This window comes from Podarcis melisellensis (genome assembly GCF_964234715.1).
Source record: "Podarcis melisellensis genome assembly, chromosome: 5".
Lineage (NCBI taxonomy): Eukaryota > Metazoa > Chordata > Lepidosauria > Squamata > Lacertidae > Podarcis > Podarcis melisellensis.
In genome coordinates, this window is record NC_138537.1 from 85,719,133 (window position 1) to 85,746,960 (window position 27,828).

The 27,828-nt window shown below is 42.9% G+C and overlaps 2 protein-coding genes across 10 annotated transcripts in view; both read left to right on the forward strand.

The window, feature by feature from the left end:
* The window catches only part of USP54 (ubiquitin specific peptidase 54), a 91,813-nt gene extending 71,857 nt beyond the window's left edge, over nt 1–19,956 (forward strand). For all 4 annotated transcript variants that reach the window (XM_081913458.1, XM_081913461.1, XM_081913459.1 and 1 more), the window contains exons 16-23: nt 719–892; nt 2,198–2,317; nt 3,459–3,645; nt 6,722–8,160; nt 9,995–10,113; nt 11,290–11,427; nt 17,562–17,751; nt 18,581–19,956. In XM_081913458.1, the coding sequence (XP_081769584.1) occupies nt 719–892; nt 2,198–2,317; nt 3,459–3,645; nt 6,722–8,160; nt 9,995–10,113; nt 11,290–11,427; nt 17,562–17,751; nt 18,581–19,233 (3,020 nt within the window). In that variant the 3' untranslated portion in view covers nt 19,234–19,956. The remainder of the gene's footprint in view (nt 1–718; nt 893–2,197; nt 2,318–3,458; nt 3,646–6,721; nt 8,161–9,994; nt 10,114–11,289; nt 11,428–17,561; nt 17,752–18,580) is intronic.
* A 1,866-nt stretch (nt 19,957–21,822) lies between these two features.
* The window catches only part of PPP3CB (protein phosphatase 3 catalytic subunit beta), a 40,469-nt gene continuing 34,463 nt past the window's right edge, over nt 21,823–27,828 (forward strand). For 2 of the 6 annotated variants that reach the window (XM_081913685.1, XM_081913684.1), the window contains exon 1: nt 23,988–24,266. In XM_081913685.1, the coding sequence (XP_081769811.1) occupies nt 24,197–24,266 (70 nt within the window). In that variant the 5' untranslated portion in view covers nt 23,988–24,196. Of the gene's footprint in view, nt 21,954–23,986; nt 24,267–24,476; nt 24,496–27,828 lie in introns of those variants that run through there. The other 4 variants (XM_081913687.1, XM_081913683.1, XM_081913686.1 and 1 more) reach the window with 4 other exon arrangements.

The window sequence follows — 27,828 nt, forward strand, 5'->3', positions numbered from 1 at the left end:
TGATCATAACCATGGTTTGTAAAAGCATACTAAACAATAGCACGAAACATTGTTTGCAAACCCACTTCAAACTGATTTCTGATTTGGGTTTATTGGCTGATTACAAGATATGGTTGCTCCCTTCATTGCAGCAACCACCCAGAAGTTGTAGGATTGTGACCCCCATCATTCCTTACCATTGGCCAAACTCCATGGGAGTTGTGAGAGTTGGAGTCCAACAACCACAGAGTCCATAGGTTCCCAAGCCCTGCACTAAACATAGTTAAGCTTTATTGGTTGTGGTTTATTATGATGTCCGAACTCTGAGAGATCGAGAGAGAGAGAGAGAGATTTAACGTAGATTGATCTGAATTAGCAAAAGGAAATGGGGTGGATGAGAAGCCCAAGGAACAGCCTATCTTTTCCAGACTAATTTGGGGAACAAGAAATTGTACAGCGGTTTGGGTTTTGTGGTGAAAGAATAGAAGGTATAGGAGATGATGCTGAAATTGCATGCCCAGCAGGTAGAGAGGTATTGGTGTGGGCAGAAATAGCAGGTTTTCACCTCCTTGATAAGTCTCATATTGGAAGTAATTGCTTGGTACGAACTTTGTATGAGCTATAGTAGATTTAAGAAAACTGACCAATTTTTTTTGGGGGGGGAGTGGAATCCTGGAAAGAAAACGGCATGTTTATTAACAAAATGTGGTGTTCTTGATGTGTTTTTTTCCTTCTCAAGGCGGGGAGGTGCTTGTCTCTTCTAAGAGTGAACTGGATGAATTACAGGAAGAAGTGGCAAGGAGGGCCCAGGAGCAGGAACTTCGAAGGAAGCGGGAAAAGGAACTGGAGGCTGCAATGGGCTTTAATCCCCGCCCAAGCAGGTTCATGGACCTGGATGAACTGCAAAACCAGGGTAACATGTATGGGCAGGCTATCCATCTTGCACAGAAGCGGCAGGATTGGGGTTGACTGATCTGTGCCTAGGATGATAAATGGGGAGAGAATGGTTTACTACAAAGATCATTTCACACTCTTTGGGGGTTGCAGTGTAACTTCTGTAGCAGTTTCATACATACTTGCAGAGTTTGTTAGATGTGTTTCAGTAGAAAAAGGAGGTTCTTAGCTTTATTGATTTCCTTTCCTTTCTGTCCTATCATTGGATCCCAAAGGGTTCCAAAGGCAACTGACATTAAAATAAGTGAAATATTTTTTTACATTGGAGCTGCTGTCAAGAGGGAACTAGCTGCTGTCAAGAGTGAACTAGAGTGAACTAGATGAACTAGTGAACTAGATAAAACGCCCAAGAATTTAAGCTATATCTGGGCCATATGAAAAACAAATATACAAATTTCCACTAGAGATAATATGTTTTGTGATACCTCTTATTTTGAAGTTTTTTTTCCTGTCTATGTTATATCCACTTTTAAACAAAGTTCCTCAAAGTAGTTTACAGAAATGGAGTTAACAAACCAACCACTCTAACCAGTAGTTTGAACTGAGCTTGAAAATGAACAGAGAGCTAGGGAAGCTGTTTTTAAAACCGCAAGGTATGTTCCAAACAATCAGTTCTGGTTAGTAGCCTTTTCACTGCATTGTACACAGGTTGTCATTTCTGAATAGTCTTCAAAGGGAGTCCAACATATAATATGTTGCAGTCGTTAATTTGGACGTTGCCAGGGCATAGATGACAGGTGGTTAAGCCATCTCAGTCGGGGAAGAGTCTCAGCTGGTGCACTAGCTTTAGATAATGAAAGGGTCATCTGAAGTTGGTGCTGAAATTAATACAGTTTCAGACTGTGAATCTGACCCTTTAGGGGAAGAAGAAACTCTCCAGAGCAGGCTGAACAAATATTCTACCTTTTCTGTACTTGAGCTTCATTTTATTAGCCCTTATCCAGTTCATTACTGCCCCTGGGTTCCAAATTTAGCCTACCCACCTCCTCCCTGTATTAGAGGAAAATGAAGGATAAAACTGGGTATCATCAACATACTAATGATACTTGCTTCTTAATCCCTGGGTAGCTTGGCTGCATTTGACCCACAGTTTTCCCTCTCTTTCTCTCTACTGTGCTTGTGATTCTGAGAAGGGTCTGCTATGCAAAATGTTGCAGAGCTAAGGTTGCTCTGCGTTAGGGAGGGGATGTTGTCTTTTGCTGAGGTGAAGCGGGGAAACTTGAAAAGAATGTCAATGAAAACGAAGAGTGCTGCCCCCTTGCAGGGAGGACTGATGGCTTTGAGAGGTCTGTGCAGGAGGCAGATTCAGTCTTTGAAGAGTCACTGCATCAAGAGCAGAAGGGAGACTGTGCTGCAGCTTTGGCTCTCTGTAATGAAGCTATATGTAAGTAATTCTTAATTGCTTCAGCTTACCCCGCTTTTTGCAGTTTACTAATATCTAATATCATCACTTAGGAAAGTAGAAGTGGACAGGTCAATGCAAACTCACACTTGGAAAAAGCTTGTGTGTGTCTTAAAAGTGTATGGAAGCATCTTCTTTGTGAGCACCATCATCCCTGGAATTCAGTCGTAGCGTTTTCCCCATCCCCTTTTCCTACTGGGGCTCCTTTTGAACCAAGGCAATAGAAAGAGGAACAAAAATGTTCCACTTGATGCCAATGGTTCTGACTGCTGTATTAGTCTAGCTCCTGCTTTCCAGCCGCCCGTCTCCCCGGCGGCATACATTCCCCCCCCCCCCAGTTCAGAGACTGGTTTCTCAAAAAGTTTAAATTCCCAAAGTACAGCATATAGTTGCCTGATCCCCCCCGAAAGGAAAGAGTGTATGCTGTACCAATTGAAATTTTGTGATGGAAGAGGAGGCATCAGTGTTTCAATAAGTTTAAGACATGTGCTGTGACTTTTGGGAACATGTGCTGCTGCATTTCTTTATTTTGATACGTTATATTTTTGATTGGCTGACTCTTTCCCCACCCTCCATTCCCTTCTTGCTGGTTAGCAAGGTTGCAGACAAACTGATTTCTAATGTCATGGCTTTGGAAGGTTGAAAGTATTTCTTTTTGGAAGTCTGTTCTCATGGATTAAAGGAAACAAGAAGGCCAAACACAGACTTCATAAAGGCTCTGGTAGCAAGTGTCCCAACTGGCTATATCTTGGATTTCATATCCTGACCAGATTCATTTGTATAAAGAGTATTATTACAGTATTTGGAGCTAAACACGGCCATCTGAAATGAAACAATTAGTTGCTTCAATGCATCAGGGAGTGACCCATGTCACAGAGAAGAGGGGGTTTCCTAAAAAAAGAAAAATAACAAAACTCAGCTTCGTATCTTTTCAGTTTTGATTAACCTGTTTGGACACATAGCTAACCTGAATGTGCATTAATGGGAACGGATGCATCCTTGTGGACTCTTCTGTGGCAGTATTTGCATGTTTCTTTTTTATGTTTTTGTTGCATCTTTTGTTTTTCTCTCCCTCCCCCCCAGTTTTGTTTTTGTTTCTGCTATGTTTTCTTTTGCTTTTTAGCTAAACTAAGACTTGCCATGCATGATGCCAGCTCTAGCACTCACAGCAGAGCTCTAGTCGATAAGAAGCTGCAAATCTGTATCCGAAAAGCACGGAGCCTCCAGGATCGCATGCAGCAACAGCAGCCAGCACAGCCGCCGCCCACCCGCCACCCGCCACTGGGGGGCAACATGACCCAATCTTCAAGGTAGACTAAGAATATCGCAGTAGTCCAGATCTGAATTGGGCCTGATCTGGAAAGAAGAAGTGAGCTTATATGTTCCCCGGTTTGTGTGAAACCCCTTCTTTAACTCATGCCCCCAAGCAACTTAGAATATCGTGGACCTCTCCAGGTGGTGAGGATAATTGGATTTTGTTTTTTGGTGTTGAACAGTGCAAACCCTGATCCAGAACTAGGACCACAATCCATTGAAAGGTTAATGCCTCTGTAACAGATGTGGGAAAGGTGTCTTGTTGTAATGGAAATGTTCAATTTGGCAGGGGTAGGGGGTGGAATATGCATTCTAGTGCTGAAGATGGAAGTATACATCTCATTTTAAAAAAGTCTGCAAAGTATGCACAGTGGTTGAGGAACGCTGCTCATAAGGCAGTAAGCTTGCTGGTTTTGGGGGGGTTTGCTGTGCTCATTTCTAAAGGCCACTCTTCTTCCATTCTTCCAACAGGGAATAATAGTACCTCTCCTATTTAAAGGCTGAGAATGGTGTGGGCATAGGAGCTAGGTGAATGTTCCTTATCACTAGTGATACTGTGGATGCTGGCCAACAAGGAACCAGCAGGGGCACACAAGGAATTTTACTGCATGTGCCTAGCTAAGGGGGAATCACAACAACAAAATGGCAGTTTAGATGCTGAGAAAACAAAACAGAACCACCTATAAGGAGAAAGACAGAGAGAGAGATCCATTGCAACAGCCAAGTGCAACAACTTTGCATTAATTGTACAATAAAACAATTGTCTAGTAAGGTATTTAAAGAAATTGATAGTAGTTTGCTAACCCAGGCAGGTTTTCTTCACCACAAAGAAAAAAATAATAGATAGATGACAGTACCATTTAAAAAAGGAGCCGTGTGAAGGCAAAAATAAGATGTGAATGAGTGAGAGTAAAAAAGAAGAAGAAATGCTTTACAATACCAAAGTTGAATACGCCATGTAGATAAAAGAAAGCCCTTCTATTAATGAGTTTTGATGAGACATCTTCGGAAATCACAATGATGACCCTGCAATAGCTGTCCACAGGGTGTGTGCGCCCCAGCAACCCAACACTGACTGCCATACAATCAGTTCTTGTCTGATTTCTGCAAATCCTGAATATTTTTTTTTTAAAAAATAACCAAATTTGTGTGTATGGAGGCTTCCTAGTCTGCAAAGTAGTTTTAGAATGTGGCACAGTTTGAGTATGTTCTTCAGTACCAATCAAATTGTCATCGCCAAGTTACAGGTACTGAACCAGGATCAATACTTATGTGGTAGCAAGCTGATTTTTAAAATTGTATCTGATGTCCCAAAATGCACACAAACTAGCAAATAAAATGTGGAAGCATGCCTTTTTCCAAACTAGTATTCAGTGAAGTCCTTAGTAGATAGATAGTCAGTCTTTGGAAGAATCCTGACTTCTGCTCAGCTCTGGGGCATGCCGTTTCTTTTTCCATGCACTGGAGGGTTGCTTCCTGTGTTCTGAAATTTGGGGACTTGGAAGCAGGAAAACTCTCTTAGTATCAAGGGGGATGAGAACCTCCCTACTCTAGTACTTCAGAGATGCATCTGAAAAGAGACACATGTTCAAATTTTCCTCAGCTTCAACAATAGCTGTATCATATGGCCAAATTGCTTTATACTAAAGGGCAAATAGCAATTGGGGTGGGTGTGAAGAGAGTGAGTGGCGGGCAGGAAGTTGGTATGATCCACAAATCCAAACCAAGAAAACATTTCAGACTTGGGACGCACAGCTGCTTTTTCTTCAGAATGAAAGTGGCCAGTTTGAGTATGCTTTTCAAAAAGCACAAATAACACAATGCAGATTTATGCTAAGCCTTGCTTGTTACAGCTTTCTTCTAGTCCTTTTGAGATTTAGCTGGAAACTGGCCTGAAAGCCAAAATCCTTTGGGTTGGGGGCAGGCAGAAAGGGCTGGAGAAAAGAGACTCTGCCCTTAGGTATTTCTTCCAAAATCCAGGCTAGTTTTGCTTCAGATTTAATAGTTATCAATTTACCCACCTTATGGTGGTCGTTGGAGAGATGTTACATTGAAACCGGACCATATCACCCCATTTCCTCTCATTCAGACTGTTGTGGTTGTGACAATCTCTTGTGGCAAAAAACTTAGAAGACATCAAAACTTAGAACATGTCACGTTATTAGACTAGAGTTCTTGTTATTTCCTCCATTACAGTGTGCTGTGGTGTACTGTATACTAATTTAGATCCCTACAGTGTGTATTATACAGACATGAGTGAAAATAAGATCTCTGGAAAATAAAGTTCCATCACAGTTTTAAAATTTCACATCACCATGCACACAAAAAGTATTCTTTTACGTATTATATTTTGTAGATATGTATCTGTTACAGAAATGCTCATGTTAAAACAACATTACTTCAAAGGTAATTTTTAATGTGGAGAATAAATCAACTTGTAACACTATTATAGTCACTGGTTCTCAGGGTGAAGAGTCAACTCCATCTAAAGCGCTTACTGGTTGAATCTTCTGCATGATACCTTCAAACTTCCTTTTACACTTGCTTTTGGAAAACTTCAGCTTAAAAAAAATGTGGAGAAAATAAGTTCTAAGAAGAGTTCTACCATAACACAGCAGATGATGCACATAAGCTAGGAATTGCATCTTCTTGGTTTTATGAGGATCTCCTCTGCCCTACTCAGATTAAAAAAACATACTCCGTGTTTGGGTTTCCCTCTAGATATCTTCCAAGCTGCAACTGCATTTCACATGCACTTTAACTAGGAGTATTTTGACAGAATGCACACCAAAGCTCTTTGTTATGGATACTGCTTTGTGAATGATGATGATAAGTACCAATGGGACTCATGCCTGTAAGAAGACTAAATGTTATCCTGAAATCAGTAGCCTTTCTTCTCCCACCCCACCAATTTATTATTTTTTTAAAATGCTAGAAGAATTAACAATGTGCCTTGTTGAAGGTGAATTAGAGTGGGCGTTGGTGGAGCACAAGGGGTTTCAAAGTCATCCTAAGATTTGTTTCCCAGTTAAGAAGCACTAAAAACTGACTGTGATTTTATGTGTGTTTCAGTGAACAGACTGGCCCGCTCCAAGTACTGCTGAGCCAGAAGATTGCACTGGAACCCAGCAGAGAAGCAGAACTTGGGTCCAGTTCTTACTTCCATCCACCTGCTTCCCATCATGAAATGCAGTCATCCTATCCCAAGTCCTTTCTCCCACCTCCTCCTGAAAGCAACCCCTCTTGCAAGCCTTCTCTGAACTTTCAAACTGCTTCTGCTGGTTTCAGTGATCGAGCTCCCTCTTTTCCAAGTAGACATGGGGTGGGTGACAGATCCACTGGAACGGAGAATGAAGTCTGCCATGATCCAGTGCGAGAGGGAGTCTCTCCCACTAGTCTAAAAGACAATACGGATTGCAGCAGTAGCAGTAAGCTCGAAGAAGTGCATAACATAGTGGCTTCTCTCACACCATATTGCAAATTGAAAAGTAACATGGTAAACTCTGGATCTTTGCCTACGCTCTTCCCCTCTTCACATCCAGCGCAAGCACCATCTGATAAAAACAGCATTCATAACCCATGCTTCAAACCATCAGGTTTTTCAGAGAGGCCTCTTGTTGAGCAGCAGTGGGCCAATCACGTCATAACCCCGACTTCTCTTTCCCCTTTGCCCCGCTGTCCTCCAGATCCATTGCCGACTGCAAATAGGTACCCAAGAGCAAACAGCCATGAGAGTTTACATCACTCACAGGAAGAATTTGTCAGTGGGGGTTCTCTGAAACCTGAGACGATCAGTGCTAAGGGGCATGTTCGCTCCCTTGCAGAGCAATTTCAGCGGTTGCAGGGTGTCCCCCAGAAGGAGGGCACTCATGAGAAAGAAAGGGAAGTGTCTGTCTGTCATGATCAGTATGCTCCAATGTTACAGCAGGAGCCCTTCAGCAATCATCAATTCCTAGGGCATAGGCAGCCAGTAGTTGGAAGGCAAGAGAATGGAATATGGCTTGCTGAAAAGTTGAACTCGTGCCTGAGTTCTAGAGACAAGTTCAGTTCCGGAAATTATTTTAGTGCTCACAGTAAAATGTCTGAGAGTTCTGGATCACACAATGAAGAACTGTGTAACAAAGGGGAACAATGTTCCATAGATCCTGACTTATCCCCAGGGAAGTTCAACCACGAGGGAGAAGTGAGAGAGGTGAACGACGGCAATCTTGCTGGCTTGGTTACATCTATGCCTGTGGACTGTTGGGTAGACAATGTTAAAAGGTATTATAGTTCTCAGCTGGATTGCAAGAGTGCCACCTGTCTTCCGGTGCCTAGGAACAAGTCGCCTGTGTCTCATCAAGTAGCCTTTGGGGAGGACCCAATACAGAAGCACCCACAGTGGAATGAAGACACAGAACAGGAGATTTCTGAGCTGGAGTCACTGTATCAGGCTAGCTTACAGGCATCTCAGACAAGCCAGTCTGTATCGGGAAGGCTGGACAATCCCTGGCATCCATTGGGCAAGACAGGTAATGTAAATGCTATGAATTGCCATATATATATATATATATATATATATATATATATATATATATATATAGGCCTAGACTGGCAAAATATTGCAAGTACTCAGTGCCTTGGAGTGTATAAAAGGCATTTCGATTTAAATCAAAGGCCAGTGGCATTGCATGTTTTGACATATATTGCACCAGCTGGTAACATTGGGAGTTTGCAGTATAATTTCTGTTGCTCAAAAAGGCACAATATGATTTTTTTGGAAACAAATGTGTAAAACGAACATGTCATGAAATAAATGCTTAAAGCACACAAGTTATGCAGAGAAATCTATATCGCCAGGAAAATGCTGCCAACATTTTCCTCTGAACTGATAGGCTTTGATGTTCAGTTACTTTCTTCTTCATTCAATCTGTGCACATTCCTTGTAAAGGTTTCCCTTGGTGCGCAAGTCTGTCAAGCTCCATGCAAAAGTTCAAACCTCTGCCATTAACTGGAGTGTTCTTGTACTATTTCCTACAAGTCATACCTACTTTTCTTCTATGCCAGAACCTCAAATTTGATGGGTTATTATTCCTCAGAAGAATTCAGTTTTTATGAACACGATAATCAACAGTTTTGCAGCAATTCTCATTAATCATGACCTATCTTCAGTCAAGATAACCCTCTTAGCTTGGCATCTGGAACTGCATTTTTTACAAACTTTTAGCAAGCTGTGGCTTTCCCTAAGTTTAAAAAATAGAAATGTGCATTTCATGAGGAAGAAGCCACGGTTATGCAATATTCTGACATTGTAGGATGAGTCTTTTACTCAGCAGATCATGCCTGCCTTTCCCCTAAATTGATGGTAATAGCCAAAATTGGACTGGTAGAATAGAAGGGGTTAGGGTAAGGCCCTTGTAATAATAATAATAATAATAATAATAATAATAATAATAATAATAATAATAATATTTTTTATTTATACCCCACCCTCCCCAGCCAAGGCCGGGCTCAGTGCAGCTAACACGCAATAATAAAAACAAGTTGAATGAATTCAACTTAAAAACAAGATTAAAATACAACAATTAAAATATTGAAACATTAAAATATTAAAATGCAGCCTCATCACAGGTGGAGAAAGGAAAAAGAAAGAGGCCAGGCAGAACAACTCTGTCTTACAGGCCCTGCGGAAAGAAATTTGTAGTCTTAAGGTTCTAGTCTTCCCCTCCCCTGCCATATCCTTCCTTCAATCTTTCCACTTTTCCTGGTTTTGCTCCCTGTATATGCTGAGCTTTCAATGCTCCTAGGCCAGCATGGGTTGTAATTGGGAGGCAACAGGATGAGTAAATTTAATTCCATGTGTTGAATGGCCATGCCCTACCATTCTTCCTGTGTTCTGCCGTCAGTGGCCTTTGAGTGCTCCAAGCAAAGTTCAGTTGTGCAGCTTAGTGAAAAATAGTCACTGGTGCAGACAGTGCAGCTCCTTTGCCAAACACATATACACTTTTTCACCTTGGTTAATATGAAGAAACTAAGGTAATAGCTGTGAGAGGTATAGGAATGTGAAACTAAGTTATGAGTAATTTAGCTAATTTTTTTTACTACTGATAATCTGTGTAATAAAAATGAAATGGAACTGTATAATTTTAAATTGTGACTTAATTGTTTCTGGACCTTAAATGTGGTGTCCTGTAAAATAATAGGTTACGGGATAGATGATAAAGATCTCTGTTCTTTTTGCTAGCTCTCATAGTTTATACTACTGTACTGGTCACTGATGGTTGGCAGGAAAAACCTGAATGTTTTACAGATGTATGCTTAAAAGTTCAGCTTACCACTACTTTTCCCCCTCCCCTTCCCCCACAGCATCTGCAAACTTACCTACCAGAAAGATGCGCGGTGTAGCTTGCATGGGTCTTTCAAAAACACCAACAGCAGAGATCGAACGTAACCTCTATGGAACCATTGCATCTCCAGTCTCCAAGGTAGCAACACATTGTACATGTGTGCTGAAAAGAGGGTTGTGTTAAATAAAGGAATGCTAAAAAGATGTGAGGAAACGGAAGAGGTAGAAGCCGGGCAGTTATAAATACTTGTTTTAGATTAAACCTTTCATCATATCCAGCATTAGAAGTAAGGTAAAGGTAAAGGGACCCCTGACCATTAGGTCCAGTCGTGACCGACTCTGGGGTTGCGGCGCTCATCTCACTTTATTGGCCGAGGGAGCCGGCGTGCGGCTTCCGGGTCATGGGGCCAGCATGACTAAGCCGCTTCTGGTGAACCAGAGCAGCACATGGAAACGCCGTTTACCTTCCCACTGGAGCTGTACCTATTTATCTACTTGCACTTGACGTGTTTTCGAACTGCTAGGTTGGCAGGAGCAGGGACCGAGCAACGGGAGCTCACCCCGTCACGGGGATTCGAACCGCTGACCTTCTGATCAGCAAGTCCTGGGCTCTGTGGTTTAACCCACAGCACCACCCGTGTCCCTAGCATTAGAAGTAGGGGCAACTAAATAAGTTTACCTGGTCATGATCCTAATAACTTTTTAGTATGGTTTACTGAACCATAAGATGAAAGAAATAATGTTCTAAACCCAAGCACACATATGCCAGTCCTTTCCCAGTGGACTTAAATCAATACAGAGCAAACTGTTCAATTTCCACGTTCTGCTGGAACAGTTCTTGAGCTGGGCTAACCTGATGCTGAACATAGTTGCTGCATTTTAAGATGGCTTCTCCACACCCAGCATAATACCATTATTTTCTAAATCTGATGCAAACTGATTTCTATTGCTTTGCAGCCTTGGGTGGAACCTAACATAGTGCTAAGACAGTTGTTTCATCAATGCAAGTATGTCTGCTTGTGCAATGGAACATTCTCCCTCTCTCCTCCTGCTGTTCTAGGGGTTCCAACAACCCTCTGAAGCAGATTTGGGGATGGCATAGAGCATGTGTAGGGGGAGAAGTCCTGGGGCACAAGTGGAAATCCATTCGTAGAATGCCCCCCTTTGCTTCCTTATTTTTTTGCCATTTCTGAAATGGAAATGTTAATGGTCGATGTAATTTCAGTGTCCATTTCTGAAACTGCGTGTCATATTGCTGTGGTCTCCTTTAGCTAACAGTGTTGTATGCCCGTTTTCAACGGCAACATCTCTTCAGGTACCATACCCAAGAAACCACGACAGAGAGCCAGAAGAGGAAATGTACAGTGCAGAGAACTTCCGCCGCATTGCACGTAGTCTCAGTGGGACCGTCCTCACAAACAAGGAGGAGACACTTGTTTCTTCCCACAGTTTTGTAAGTACAAGATTCAAATATGAGTGTGACTGAGTCACCCCCCACCCCAAATAATTTCTTTAGCTTTATTGCCAAGTTCTAAACAGGGGGGACATTTTAATAAGCTTGTTCTATGAGCCATTCTTGGTGGAGAGTGTTATAGTCCAAGCCTTCTTGGGGGCATCCTACTCTGTATCTAAAACCTTTCAACTGCTTTTCCAACACTTTCCCTCAGAACCCCACATCCAAAGCCTTTGCATTAAAAGATTGTGAACAGCCATGCAGTCAGTAGAGTGCTATGGCCAAATTTCAAAGATTCTAGGGCTGTGTTTGGTGCAACATACACTCACTTCTACTAATCATAAAGTGCTTCGAGTGCAATCCTGTATTCAGAAGGGAATTCCACGGTGATCAGTGGGGCTTATTCACAGGTACAATCCACCCAATAGTGCTTCCCTTCCTCATCATCTCCAAAACAGAATACAAGTCCTTGGAAATGAAATACACTTATAGAGACCCTATAAGAGACCCTTACAGGAGTGTTCCTTTGGGGCAGGAATGCCTCAAATCTTTCTTCAGAGGGCATATGGTATTCAGCTCCCACCTTGAGTTTTAGAATCACTGGAGATGGTGAATATGTTTTGGAAGGATAAATCTGAGTTTGTGTCTGAGGAATCTGCAGGGAAGATGGAAGAATTGGAACTGGAGACCTGAAGATACAGACTGATAGAAAGATCAGGATATCTGGGAAGGGCAGAGAAGATCTTGATTTTCAAACCACATGCAATGGGAAGACTGGTGTAAGGCATTTATTCTTTGTGTTCCCTGTTCAGTGACAAATAAATCATGCATTTATGCAGCATGATGTCTGGAATTTTCTAAAGCTAAATTCAACCCCTTTTTGCTTTCTCCCAAGAGGAAGCTACATGCCCAAATAGGTGGAGCAAGAGCCCTCCTGCTCCATTCTCTTGACAGCATCAACACCAATAGTTTTCTCTGTGGCTTTCTTCCACAGTGAGCCTGCTATACCTTTTCTTCCTTTAGCCATCTTTTTTAGTCTTCCTCATTCTCATTTTGCATTTTTGCTAACCCTCCCTCAGTGTACTTTCCCTAACAATCATGTGCTTTGGGTGCAATGACCTTCTTTAAGTAAGTGTTGGAAGGATCGTGGCAAACCCCTGAACCCCTCAGATGTGACTGTTCTGCCTCAGTGCAGTGCACATGATGGCACTAGCTAGCAGTCAAAAACAGGCTGAAACAATCATGCCGCAATGTATTTTTTCCTTTCGATGCCATTCTGTGGGAGCACACCCTTTCAGCTTTGGATGCCTCAGGCTCCACCTTCTCCCTCATCACAAACCTGCTCTCCCCCACCCCATGCTTTCGGCTGATCCCAGTGCCATAGCAGCTTATTCCACATTGGTACTGACCTCAGGTTCTAAACAAGCTGGGGAGAAAAGAAAGCTGCTGCTGACTCTTTTCCACCAGGAGATCCTATGGGAAAGGGGAAGGAAGGAAGGAAGAAGAAGCAGTGCCATTCACCAACTTCCAGCACCAGTTGCAGCCCTTCCTGGACAGGAATAATCTTGCTTCAGTATTCATGTGCTGGTGACTTCCCATTCTGTGCCTGGGGCTGCCTCTGAAGACAGTCTACAAACTTCACTTAGTTCAGAATATGGCCATGAGTGTATTAAGTGGGCCTGGGTGAAATGAGAACACAGGCTTCAACATATTCACTGACTCTCAGTTTTGTTTCTGATCTGAATTCGGAGTGATGGTTTTTGATCTTTTAAGGTCCTTCACCATGGCTTGGGACCAGGGTTCCTAATGGACTCCCTCCTCCTACCTGTACCTGCCCAGACAGGGACATCTTTGGAGGCCATTCTCAGGGTGCTGCTGTTGCCAAATGAGGTGTGGCAGGCAGCTACGAGAGACAGGATTTTTTGTGCGGCGCCTTCCCAATATTTTATTTTTACACACACACACACACACACACACACACACACAAACCTGACATTTTCATTGATCCCTTTTATTTCCCCAGATCCTTTTAATCTATTTGAGCTTTAAGGTATATTTGGTTTTATGCTGTATTATACTTTTATTGTCAATTCTTTTACTCTTCTTGAATATGAAATTGTTTTGTTGCTGTTGCTTGCCACCTGAGAAGAGAGGGGCTTATAAAGACTGATAGCAAAAAGGAAGAGAGCAGAGACCCAGGCTAAACTTCTCTAGCAGTGCTGAACACCCACTCACACACCCATTTGGTTTAATATCTCCAGTCTTTGCTCCTGTCCAGATTGCCACAACTCCCAGCTTTGGGAGACAGACCAGGCACATGTCTATTTATTAACAACTGCCCACTAGTTTGGCAATAAACTGCTTATGGTGGGTTACCTTTTAGTATTAAAAGGAGTGGGACATCTTATGTCCCTGTGTTTTGATGCTTTAAGACTTTCACCCCTGCTCCCCAGCCCAGTTGCAATACCAGGCTTAAAGCAGTAGAATGTGAGGGAGTAAAACAGAGCAAAGGGAGAGAAAAGGCTGCTCCCATTTCTTGCCTTCTCCTTTTAAATGTTTTATCTGCCACTGCTGCTTTGTAGCTAAAGCCGTTGATTGCATGTTAAGTATGAATGCATTTGGTCTTGCCCTGAATTGTTACTTCAGCCGATATTAGGACAAACTCCAGCAAATGTTGTTGTGCTCTCCTGATATTCATGTCCTTGGCTCAGAAGGTGAGATCAATGAAACAATTTTGGATTCATTCTCTGTGCCTGAATCACTCTCCTTCTAGCTCAACCAGGCATTATTCACCTCATTCTCACCTCTCCTTGTCCTGTTCTCCAGTAGGACAATTGCTTCAGGTATAATAATCACTTGCAGGCTTGGGACTATGACTGCTTAGAGCATATACACTCCATCCATGCTGCCAGTATTGAACCCAGCACCCACTGAAAATCTTGCACATAAAATCAGTTTGTCTAAAGGATTAATGAAACCAGTCACTATTTTGGGGGGTATCCTTTTATTGCTTATGTTGATGCTGATGCTCTTTGCCCTGGAATGATGCAGGCAACCTTCTGGAAAGACTTAATTGGTTGGTCTCAACTTCTTTACTCTGTTATGCAGTGACAAGTGGGACTTGCAGCAAAATGTTGCAGTTCAGAGTGCTCCTGTTCAGTGTTGGTCATGTCTTCTGTCAAGATAATTCCATTCCATTTCCTCCGCCTCCTTTTCCATTCCTGCCCCAGCATTCCTTGTCCACTCAATAAGCTCGAACCTCATTGGACTGTTTAGGGGTTTTGCTTCCCCTTAGGGTTTTTATCCACATGTTTTATTTAATACTTTTTCAAACCTTGATGTTCCTCAAGGTTACTAATAACTTCCTTCTGTTTGTGAATGGTACTGTTTTTACTACCTAAGGGTTGGCACTCTGAAAATTGAGTTAGCTATTGGTGTATACAATGTTTGCCAAGTAATGTTGGTGTACAGAAACTCTATTTTATTAAGTTAATAGTATATGAAGTATTTTTCTTGATATTTCCCGATGCTGTATATATCTGGCATTTCAATAAAATTTTGCAGGTTGTTTTTTTTAAAAAGAAATCAGCAACAAAAAGTTGATTCTTCAAGCATTTCTGGTCATAGTCACCCATTGGTTGGTGAAATAACCAGTCTGTATGTCTGTACCTTGACTTTCTCATCTATGAACATGTGGGTTGATGGGAATGGTATGTGTCTGATTATCGAAGGGAACTGTGGAGCTGAGCAACAGGCAGCAGTGAGCAAATTCACAAGTAGATCCTTGGTTTCTGAAACCTTCAGGAAATCACTGGAAAGTGTAGACATGGGATTTATTTATTTATTTATTTATTTATACCCTGCCTATCTCGCTGGGTTTCCCCAGCCACTCTGGGCGGCTCCCAACCGAATATTAAAAACACAAGACAGCATTAAATATTAAAAACTTCCCTAAATAGGACTGCCTTCAGATGTCTTTTAAAGTAAGATAGTTGCTTATTTCCTTGGCATTCCACAGGGCAGGCACCACTACCACAAAGGCCCTCTGCCTAGTTCCTTGTAACCTCACTTCTTGCAGTGAGGGAACCACCAAAGGCCCTCGGTGCTGGACCTCAGTGTCCGGGCTGAACAGTGGGGGGTGGAGACACTCCTTCAGGTATACAGGACTGAGGCCCTTTAGGGCTTTAAAGGTCAGCACCAACACTTTGAATTGTGCTTGAAAACCTACTGGGAGCCAATGTAGGTCTCTCAGGACCGATGTTATATGGTCTCGGCGCCCACTCCCAGTCACCAGTCTGGCTGCCGCATTCTGGATTAATTGCAGTTTCCAAGTCACCTTCAAATGTAGCCCCGTGTAGAGCACGTTGCAGTAGTCTAAGTGGGAGATAACTAGAGCATGCACCACTCTGACAAGACAGTCCACGGGCAAGTAGGGTCTCAGCCTGCATGCCAGATGGAGCTGGTAGACAGCTGCCCTGGACACAGAATTGACCTGCGCCTCCATGGATAGCTGTGAGTCCAAAATGACTCCCAGACTGTGGACCTAGTCCACATCCGCCTGCCTCCTGTCCCCCAAGAACAGTACTTCTGTCTTGTCAGGATTCAACCTCAGTCTGTTAGCCGCCATCCATCCTCCCAAATATGTTGTTAACACTCAGATGTTTGTTGCACCTGAGATTGGGATGAAGGCAGGTTACAGGTAGGTTGTGAGTTGGAAGGGAAACTTCAGTGGTCATGAGGGTACCTCAACTGAAAACTGCTTACAAAATTTATGTTTAAGAACCGAGCAGCATAGCTCTTCACTAGCAGAAACTTACAGACTCCCTTCAAGGGCAGCTTCCTGTAGAGTGCTTTACAGCAGCAAATAGAAAGGTAACCAGAGCTTGGGTATTGTGAACAGAGCTACATTGTCAAGCCAGGTGATCAGTTTTCATTGATAAAAGCCATTCCTGTAATTTGCTATGATTATTAGACACATGAACTGGGATTTATCTTGCCCTACTTCATTATGATTTTCCTGACTTTGTGAAATTGCTTGGATTTGTGTAAATGGACATGTCTCCTTGCAGTTTAACCGTTTCATTTGACTGCTTCGCAGGTCTGCGATATCGGGGAGGGGGGGATTGTAAGGGCTATGGTAAAATTAGCATGTACGGGGTTAGCAAATGAGAACTATTTTATGTCTGTAATCTTATGATTCTAATCTTGGTGTGTCATTGGTCATTTTAAAGATAATAGGAAGGGGGGGTTGGATATTTAAAAAGGGGTGTGTGGTATCTCTAAGTCACAACCTGCCCTTTTTTTCTTACTGACAGCTGGCTTCAAAATGAGAGTTGATTACGATACAGAATTCCTTCCATCCTCTCGCTGCTCTTCAATGGTTTTGCACAGTGTGGGATTGCTGAAAAGCAGACACACCAAATTCAGATTATGAATAGAACTAAACCTGGCCTTACTTACCTGGTGTCTATGCATTGCATATGCCAGAGATCTTGATGCATTGCAACCTGGAAAAAAACCAAAAAAACTGAATCCCCCTTTAATGCTTCATGTTATCCTGACCCTCAGCTTACTTTGAGTGTGGTTTGTGCTGTCCACATACTTAACATGCTGGGGATATTAAGGGTTATGTCCAAGGACAGCCAGTATTGTGCCCTCTAGATGTTGCTGGAGCACAGCTTCCATCCTTGACCTTGAGCATCTTTATTTATTCTCTGTCTCCAATCCACTTAATTTACAATGATGACATGTGTTGTTTTTGATGAAGACCATGGTTCTTTATTTATTTTAAAAGTTGATCTTAGTCATTTTGTTCATGTCTGTGTCTTCAAATTACGTTGCACTAGATTTTGCACTAGAAATAATCATAAAATAACTATACAATAAACAAGTTTTTTAATAAATAAATTTTGGCAGTTCTTTTACAAGTTCTGAGAACTGTGATGGCCGCACCTACAACATTTCTACTTCTCTTCGCAAGCAGTTGCATGCCCTTTTTGGAGTGACCATATCGCTCAGTTGTCCCTGCACTCTCCCCACCTGTTATCCCAGTTCTTTATTTGCCTGGTTTTTCCCCGGTTCTGTGTTTAATCATCATTTTCAATTCTATTTCCCTTTTTCCCTTTTGTCAAAAGGAAGTGTCCAATGAGAGGAAAATGCCAGTGGAAGCCAGACACCGTTCCTCCAGCACCACTTCCCTCACTTTCCCTCACGATTCTCCTCCTGTGTTACCCTTTGATCCCCAGCACTATTCAACCCAACTGCAGCACCTCTCCCATGATGCACCAGTGCCTAGCATGGTGGGCAAGACACATAGGCCATCAGGTAATCACTGGGCTCTTCCTCCTCCTCCTGTGTCATGGGAGAGTAAGTACGCCGCTCTTTCATCAGCTGTAGCACAGGGTTCTGGGCTGGGCTCTTCTGCAATAGTGATGCTTTTGATCCCTCCAGCTGCCTGGAATGATGCATGACCTTTCCACAATACGCTGTCTGAACACACCTCACTGCTCAATCCATACTGTAGAGAGTGGGCATATAAAATAAACGGTTCATCTTTAGCCTATGTTAAGTAGCGGTATTTCTTCATCCTGTCATGGCGGTATATCTGTCATATGACTATATCCCCCCACAAAGAAAAGGGTGTGAGAAGAGTTGCATTGTTTGTTTGAGTTGTTGTTTTTACATACTAGTTATAGGCTTATCAAGTTTGATGGAGGTATGGGATGAAGAATATCAGTCATTTTCCTCATCTTACAACACCCTACCATCCTACCGACCATTGAAGCCTTTACTCTGGAGAAGCAAGGGGCAGTACTGTGTTGTTGTTTTCTTTCCCCAAACCTGAACCTGTTGTCTCTTCCTTCTAACCCTGGAGTCACCTTTAGGAGAAGGAGGATGTACGATATTTCATATCTGTCATAAGCACCCTAGTCACCCTGTGTGAGGGGGCCGTAGTCAGGTTTTGCCTATAGTTCAGTATTGTCCCCAAGGAATGAATAGCAGCTATTTACAAATTTTGCTAGTGTTTTGTTTTAAAGCACTCAAATACCTTTGTTAGTAGCTTTTGAGGTACATTGTTGATATATCATTACTTAAAAAAACAACAAAAAACATCTGCTCGGGGCAAATAATTTTACATTTTTCCTTTTCTCAGGAAATCAGAAGAACATCCAAAAAATTTTGGCTGTGCCTGACAGGGGTGAAACTTTCCAAGGTGAAGACAACCCAGCTGTGGCACTGAACTATGGGAACCTCACGTACAAACAGCAGGGCCTGCCTTCTCAACTTGGGCAGAGACCTCTTCTTAATCAACATTTAGGAAGCAAAGAAGCATCTGGCCCCGCTGGCCACTGGCTGCAGATGAGTCACACTGCCAGACAAACAGCAACACTGCCAGATAGACAAACAGTACACTGGGGATATGCTGCTCCAACAAACAAGGGATCACAAAAACATTTACTCCAGCAGCCACTGCAGCAAGGAAAACGGGATGCTTGTGCCGCTGACTGTAGGTCGCCGCTTGGCACGAGTTACAGTACCTTAAGCATACCTCAGTGGGCTTCAAGAGACACAGGTGGCTTTCAAGGTTGTCCAGTGCCACCCACACAGGCCAAGGCTCCAGGTCCCAGAAGGGTAGATATGCCCCCAGATGAAGACTGGCGGCAGAATAGCTATACCTCTCAGCCTGGAGCAAGGAGAGTGTTGCCAGTGCACATGATAGATGGAACTTACTCATCTGCTTCTGAAGCTCACCGTAGGATGCTTGCCCGTGCAGCTGCTGCTTCCATGCACAACAGCAACTGGTGAGGTCTCTTTAACTTCAGAAGGGATTGCCCCCTTATGAAACAGGTTGTCCGAGCTATAGTTGATAAGACAGCAAGATTTTTTTTCAGTCCGTGTCTGTGCCAGTCTTGTCTTTAAAAGTAGCTATACGATAAGTGGAAGCTAATTGCACTGTGTTTCTGTACTGCCGAACCGCTGTCCATGGGGAACTTTTTGGAGATTCCATTCTCAGCCTCTCCGCAGAAAATGGTTTCAGGCCCACTAGCAATTGGAAGAAGAGCAAGAGCTGCAAATGAAATCGGTTGTTGACAACAGGCTGTGTTTAAAAGGACTTAAGTCATGAAAAGCATCGCTACTAATCCCATACGCCAACCCATTATTCAGTTTTGAGTTCTTCTTCTCCGTTAGGTGGGGCCTGATAAACTTCCCATGTTCTCCGAAGTTAGAGATTTGGCAGTGCTTATGGGTTAATGAGGCAAATGTCTCCTTCTTTGTGTTGAGATGTTAGGCACAGAAGACTGCTGTAGGTGCTAGTTCGGAGCTGGAAAGAAGGCATAGCTCATGTGTAAATCAGGCCTTCTCCCACTTCCTCAAAGCAGACTAACAGTGATTCAGAAAGCAAAGACTGTTAAGGCTGCACACTTAATTAAAACATTGTAAACACAGAATCACTTTAACTATTTTAGGGTCAAACATACTTGCCTTTGTAAGTATTTTTCAAATAAATTTATGAAATAGTTATATTTATTGGGTGGTGTATGAATTGCTCATTTTGTCTTTCAACCAGGTGATTTAAAAAACCTAACAAACTGGTATTCTCAAGTTCTTGCACATTCATTAGCTCATACTTTTGCTTTGCACACGAGCTGCATATTATGGAAACTATCCCCTGGCATCTGATACAGGTTGGCTCATGATCCTGTATTTGGAGCAAACCTCTGGAAACAGGTAGGACTTCCCACGCTATAGGCAGGGGTGTAAGAGTACCGTGCTGCTATGTTTTTGGCATCCTTCTGTCTGGAGAGACAAGGGAGTGTGCCTCCAGAGGTGAAGACAAACGGCTGCATTAGCAGCACGGAAGTAACCTCAGGGCACAAGCCTGGGCAGTGTGTTTGGAGGTTTTTGACTGCCCAGATGACAGGACTCCCCCTCCCCTCTCATCCTCACTGATGTGGTCCAAAGAGAAGCAGAGCTATACGTTTGACACCAGCTTGGCTGCAGGAGTTGCTAGAAGGGGGCGTACCAAGGCACCATCCAGCCACCGTAGGGACTCCAGATTTGCGTAGGATTTACTTCTTAGCCTTTTCTTCTCCCGAAGATGTTCCTAACTCACCAAGGATTTGAGACCCATCAGCTACCCTCCCCTGGTTTAGCCAGCCAATCAAAGCCATTTCCAGGGTGTGGCTGCTGTTACATGCTGGCAACTTCTAGTAGCCACGGGTGAAAGCTGAGTGCGGGGTATGGACTAAAGGTGGACAAATTACCCCAGAAGCAGCACAATATGTCCCCCAACAGAGATACTACCTCTCCCCTAACACCCTATACTAGTGTGGTTATTCTATAAACATATGTAGAAGTTCACCAGTGTGGTTGGATGAAGGCCAAGAAGTTCAAATCCCAGCTCAGTCATCAAGCTTGCCAGGCAACTTTTGGCCAATCGGTCTCATACCCTACCTCATAGGGTCGTTGTGAATATTAAATTGAAAGGTAAGGCACATGTATGCTGACCTGAGCTCTTTGGAGGAAAGGGGGCAAGTAATTAAAGATAAAAATTAAAAGATAAAACAATTTGTTAACAGGTAAGGAATCTCCATACCATCTGCTGCCTGTCAAGAGTTAGTCTGAGACTTTATTTGAAGGAAAACTGCTCTCTGCCTGTTAGAGGGGCTGGGCTGGCTACTGACTTCCATATGATCTCCGTTCCTTTTGGGATTTTTTTACATTGCCTGTAGCTGCTGCTAAGAGGTAGGTGTGTTGAATTGGTAATTAATTGCTTTTTAAAAATTAGATATTTTGAACTTAGGAGCTAGCTCTACCAGGAGTGTTGGTGTGTGAAAAATCTGAGCTTTGTGAATTGTTCTTCTTTGTCTCATTGCTTGAGTCCTGCAAGAACCTGGCACATTGTTACATTATCCTTTTAGGGAATATCGTCAAAGACTTGCCAGTGTTACAATGAACACCATTGTTTGCTCCCACACAGAAACTATTAGACTGAAAAGTGGATTGTTAAGTTCTTGACCTCCATATAAAACCTAGACTGCTGCCTAGTGTTCCTTCTAAATACATATGCCAAATTGTCATCCTGCTCAACAATTAGACTTTTTTTCCCCTAGTGCAACTTACTAAATGTACAGCTCATTTAACATGATGCTGTGGTTTCTGGGGTTTGTTTTTGTTTTTTGTATGCAGTCTGAGCACTGAGCTGCAGATAATATTTTTACACCTGACCTAAATGTGATATGGTTGCCCATTCAATTTTCAGTATTCCTCTGTAGCACTGTAATATGATGTCTCTAGTAACAACCACGCTCAGAGCAACCTTTTAAAAGCTCTCGTGTCACCTGCTAGTGGTGATGCAGGAGCGATCAGCTGGAGTGAATTGCCTTGTTACAAAGCTGAATAGAGCACAGCTGTGCCAAAAACAGTCTTACTAGGCTGCAAATCAAGGCCAAAGGCTCGTATCAGTGATGTGCGAGCATCATTGTGAACACAGACTTCTGATGCTGCCTCGATTCTGGTGAAAAGTAAGTACATTGAGTATAAGGTGAAACACAGGCTGCTATTTCACTTTTGATTTTATTTTTTGCTTTGTAGATGAGGATTTGTGAAGACACTGGTTTTCTTACATTTTAATACTTTTAAGGTGGTAGAATAAGGTAACAAAAGACAACACACAAATTAGGTTGCAAGGTGGTGATCTATATGCCCTTATCGCTTGGCTGGAACCCAGGCTAATGAAGAAGGTGCTAGTGAGAGGGGCAAGGGTTAGCTGGAAAATAAATGCAAATTTGATCACGTTTGAATTCCTACATATTGTAAGTATTTTGTTGCAATCAGCTTGGCCTGTGGTCAGGGATGTTGCTATAGGCACTATTAATATAGGTGGGCTATAATTTTAAATAAATGGGATTGGAGAGAGAAGTATGTGTGTGAAGAGAAAGGTGAATTAAGGAGTGTTTGAAAATGTGGCTTGGGTTAAGGATTCAGCATGTTCTGTGTCGGGTGTAGCAATGTGTATAGATGTTAGGAGACTATATATTTATTAGATGTTATGCGTCCTCACATTTGTGAGTTCGGCAGAGTGCATCCTTTTGCAGCTTATAAAGAAGCTTAGATAGGCTAGTTTTAGCCTTTCAGTTTAAGTAATGCAGGATGCTTTAAGGCAGACTGGATTCTCCTGATATCCCCCCCTTCCTCCCCCTTAAAAGAATAATCACACAAGCAACATTGTAAAAGGTAAAAATAACCTTTACTCAGTTTCTGTTGCAGAATAACAGATACAGTAGCTTTGTTCAGGTAGGCTTAAAATGGCAATTCAATTAGACATGCTTCAGTTTAGCTTCAGATGATGTCTGAACTACGAAGCTCAGCCATGCAGATTGTTTTCAGCTTTGTGGCTTGTGGTGGGCTAACAGCTTTTTTGCCTGGATTTTCACATTTTGAAATATGGCAACCCAATGTTCTCTCTAGCAAACTGGTCCACGAGCTTCGACTTATAACACTACACAGGTAAAACATTCCCTCAAGGGACACACCTGCTGCTTAAAAATTATTTGTTGATAGCAAATAAAAGCTAGGAAGGAGAAATATGTGTAGCAAGGGAAGTCTAAGCAAGCTAAAAAGAGATCAGTGTTGTTTCATAAGAATCTCATTGTTAGGATCCTGAGTTCACATAAAGATATACAAGGTGAATATATTCCCCTAGATGTAGAAACTGATGCAGAATAATATTTTCTTAATATGGATGGGTTTGTCAGTTATAAGTCCAGCATAAAAGCCTCTAGGCAGAGTAATTTAATATTAATGGTGATTTAATATGAAGCTACCAAAAGAGCCTTTTCTTTGGACAATCCACGAATTGTCACATCAAATACTGTAATTTATGCAGCATGATGACACTGGGGAAGTGAGCTTCCTAAATGTTTCGGACCGCTTGAAGGCTTTTTAAGGGAACTTTATTATAGCTTCTGCCTGTGCAAAAAAAAAAAATGTAATTGCAGTTTCGTTCACTTTTTCTTTTATTCTTATTGCTGGTGCTGGATTTATGGAAGCCTTAGCAGTTCCCCTCCACAGGATACTGAGCCGAGAGGGTCCAATCCCATTTAAAGAGCAATCGTATCTGTGTGGAAAATAAGAGATATTATGGGAGGTCCCTTGGGACTGCGGCTCTCGCCCTTGTTTTATTGCTTGGGGGAATTTCGACACGCTTCTTTTTTTTACACTTTTGTGAGCCGCCTTGCAACAGTCCGATATCAATACCGCTAGGGGGGGGGGGAGTTAATATGCCACAAACTAATATTCCTACTGAGAGGAATAGACGCTTTAAAAAAAAAAGAAAGGGGGAAAGAAAAGCATTTCGGAAGCACCCTCATTTATTTGCATGAGGAGCCTTTAATTATGGCGCCTCAGCCGAGCACTTCTGAGGCGCTCCCTTAAGCCTCCTCGTGGCGGGGGCGGCGGCGGGGGGGGGGGGAATTGCGGGCGCGGTGCATGCCGGTCCCGAGACGGGCTGCACCCGCCGCCTCGTCACTCGCGCTCGCGCGCTCTTTTTCCCTCAGCGGCTAGTCCGCCGCCATGTTGCTTTGGGCCCTGGCTGCTCCCGCCCGCCCCTAGTCTCTCGCCGCCCGCCCCTCGCCCTCGCGCTGGCCGGGCCCCGGCGGGAGGCGGATAAAGAGAACCGCAGCCGGGGCGGGGGGCGGCCGGGGCGGGTAGAGACGCTGAGGGAGCCGCCGTCGTTGCTGCTGCTGCTGCTCTCGCCACCCGCGCCATGTCCGGCAAGGAGGGGACTCGGGTTGCGCTGGCGACGCCTCACGGTACCTGTGAGCGGGCCGTCAAGGGTGAGTGACAGGCCCGGCCAGGCCCGGCCGCCTCGCTAGGCCCGCCTCCTGGGGCTGGGCTGGGCGATCCCGCGCCTCGCCCGTCAGTTCCCCTCGCTCCGCGTGTGTATGTGGGGAGTTCATACGTGCTGCGGGTGCGGGCCTGAGAGGCGGTTGCAGGCGCCACTCGCGTCCTCTTCGTGCCCGCTTCCTCACCCGAGGGAGGGAAGAGCGCATTGGCTGCTTGTTTGCATGGCGCCTGCCTGCGAGCGTGGTTGTGTGGTGGATGTCCATCGGGATGCCGGGGCGGGGCGGAGGGATTTTTCTGTGGTGTTGCAGTTGTTTCCTTTATGCAGCGAAGGTGCCGGCTGGGTTTTGTTTGGTAGCCCTCTTGAGTTGGGCTGAGAGAGTTTGTGGGGTTGCCTGCCCCCACCTGAAATTTCGGCGGGGATTGCTTATTTGAATCCTGGGTTTTCGGGTTAGTATTTTTTTTCCCCAAGGCAGGGAAACAAAAAGGGATGAGATGGAAGGGAAATACATTGAGGGTTCCAGCTGGTATAGCACAGCTGTTCTCTGTCGAGGGCAATACATATAAAATGTGTATCTGAAGAAGTGTGCATGCACACGAAAGCTCATACCAAGAACTAACTTAGTTGGTCTTTAAGGTGCTACTGGAAGGAATTTTTTTTGTTTTGACTATGGCAGACCAACACGGCTACCTATCTGTAACTGTACATATAAAATGTATTATCATCATTATGTATTTTATTTATACCCTGTCTTTTCCCCCTGATGAGCACTCAAGGCAGCTTACAGATAAAAAGAACTGCTAGGAACGTGATTAATAATATTATTGAAAAGCTTTTCTTTGTCAAGGGCAGTATAGCAGAATTAAATATTGTTATCTATATATTTATACCCCAACTTTCCCCCTGATTGGGACTCATAGTAGCTTACAGATAAAAACACAAACTGCTAAAAACATCATCATCATAATACAGAGTGACTTACAATATAAAAACAAAAAATATATACATAACATAGTAACAAACAAAAAACAATAACACTGTTCCCTCCCAGACTTTTTAATTAGCCAAAGGCCTGGGAGAAGATAATTTTTTGCCTCCCACAGGGGCCGCAACAGAAAAGACCTGTTCTTTTGTTGTCAACCTCCCAACCTCTCACGGAAGGGGGCACATGAAGAAGGAGTTCAGGTACTGATCACAGGGTCCAGGTTGGTTCATATGGGGAGAGATGGTAATGTAGAAAAAAATCATTAACATACAGTTAAACATTAACAGAAAACTATATATATATATATATATATATATATATATATATATATATATATATATATATATATAAAACATACTGTTAATTACAATAAAAACATATAAATCAGCAACAACCCGTTAAACTTGGCTTGGTAGTTCAGTTGAGCACGTGTGTTATGTGCACAGTAGAATGTACCACTGAGCATCCTAACCACTGTGTTTTGCACTAGCTGCAGATTCTGAATAAACTGTAAGGACAGCCCTACATATAATGCAGCTTGGTGATTCAGCAATATAAAAACAGCAGAAGTACGGTAAATAATAAAATAAAATAAAAAATTCAATCTGGAGGCTACTGTATCTAAACTGTCTCTGTTCAGGAAAGGGTTCACCAGCCGAAAATTGGGTGTTTTTTGGTGGTAGAGAGTTGAGACACATTACATTCATTTTACACCAAGTGGACTGGTTGACACTGTGCTTCCAGATCCAGTTTCCTGTCCTGATGTTTTTAAACTTTTATGTATTGCCTTTATGCCTATGAATCTATCTGTGGCTTAAAACTGGCTTTGCAGCCTTGCTCCTTTCATATCATCAGCTCCCATCAACAACCTGGTTGCCAAATTTTGCATGAGCTGCAGATTCTGAACTTCCTTTAAAGGCAGCCAGTGTACTGCAGTAGTCCAAACTAGGGTTACCAGTGCACAGGCAATAGAAGTCAGGCTTCCCCTGTCCAGATATGGCTGCAGCTGGGCCACCAGTCGAAGGCTCATGCAACATAATGGATCCAGAAGTACCCCCAAGCTATGCACTCACACCTTCCAAGAAAGTGTATAGTATTCAGCCTTGATTATTGTAAATCTTAGATCTGTTTCAACATCATCATATTGAAATCAGAAATACTATGTCTGATCTTGCTCTAAATGTAGTTTTGTCATCCTAAAATCAATTGATGAGAAATCTGGCATAACATAATTTGTTTACAATTCCTGAAACATGAGTTCTTTGCATGGTTTAGGAGTGGCTCTAACAATCTGACAGACATTTTATGTGTAATCTCTTATTTGTTTTTTTCTGTGAGTCAGTGGCCCTTAAAAAAAAATCAAAAATTTCCCACCCCTGCTTTATACTTATCATAGCAAAAAGACCCAGACATGGATTAGTCTCCTAACCTAGTAACCATCTTCCCCACTATGGGGAGAGCTAATTTACCTATAAATTAGTATATGCAAATTTGTATCCTCTTTTAGGAGGGGCAATACATATATAGTGTACTGGGCCCAAAGAACTCTGTTGGCACACTGGTCCCTCTTGTGTGCCCAGAAACCTGTCCCCTCAGACAACCTCTCAGACGTGGGCAGGGCAGCAGGACCAGACCTTCGTACGGCTTGTTCACATTGCTGAGGCAACAGCTCTCCTTGTGGGAGGATTCTCTAGCCACCACCTTCAGGAGTGTGCTGTCCAAGGTCCTGATAGCCCCTACCTTACCTGTTGTGACCCTGCCTTGCTTTGCCTGCTGTGACTCAGACTAACTGCTAAGTGCCTCTGCAGCCGTATGCTTCGCCTGAGCTTCAAGCTGGGTCAGGGCAGGACACATGCTTTTCATTAGACAAAGTGGTCCAGGCAGCTGCTGCTGAGGGACTACTTTTCTTGGCTGCTTACAGCAACTTTCTGCCTTTACTGAACCCATTCCCAACGTAACATAATTTTTTTTTTTTATGTTAACAGTGCCATCCTACAAATTTGTATTCAAAAGTCTCGGTATGTTCAGTGGTGCATCCTCCAGTGTCATAGGAGGCATATAATAAAGCAAAACATAAAATAAAAATGACCCCTCACAGCATCTAAACCTATTACAAAGTAAGCCTTGTAAATGCAAACAAATTCATTATTGCTTTGTTACAGTAAAGCTAAACTTGATTAAGTGGGAGCTTCTTTTCTATTATTTTGGTATTTGCATTTGATGGAGTAAAGTGTAGTCCACAAAAGCTTATGTTTTTAAGATGCCACAAGACTTTGTTGTGCTACAAAAACCTAGCATAGATATCCCTCTGGAAGTAACAGATAATGAATCTTATAATGTATAAATTATCATTGAATAAAATCTGTGTGGTCTTCTGTAAGCTGAGTCAATGTTTTGAACCAGATACCGTTTTTAAAATGAAATAATTAAATTTGGGTTAGCTAGATAATACATTACAGATAGCCATCCACCCTCTGCTTTAAAGCCTTCACAGAATTGTAGAATTGTAGAGTTGGATAGATATTGGCATTGATTCTTTTTCCATAACACCCAGCAGGATTTAATTGGG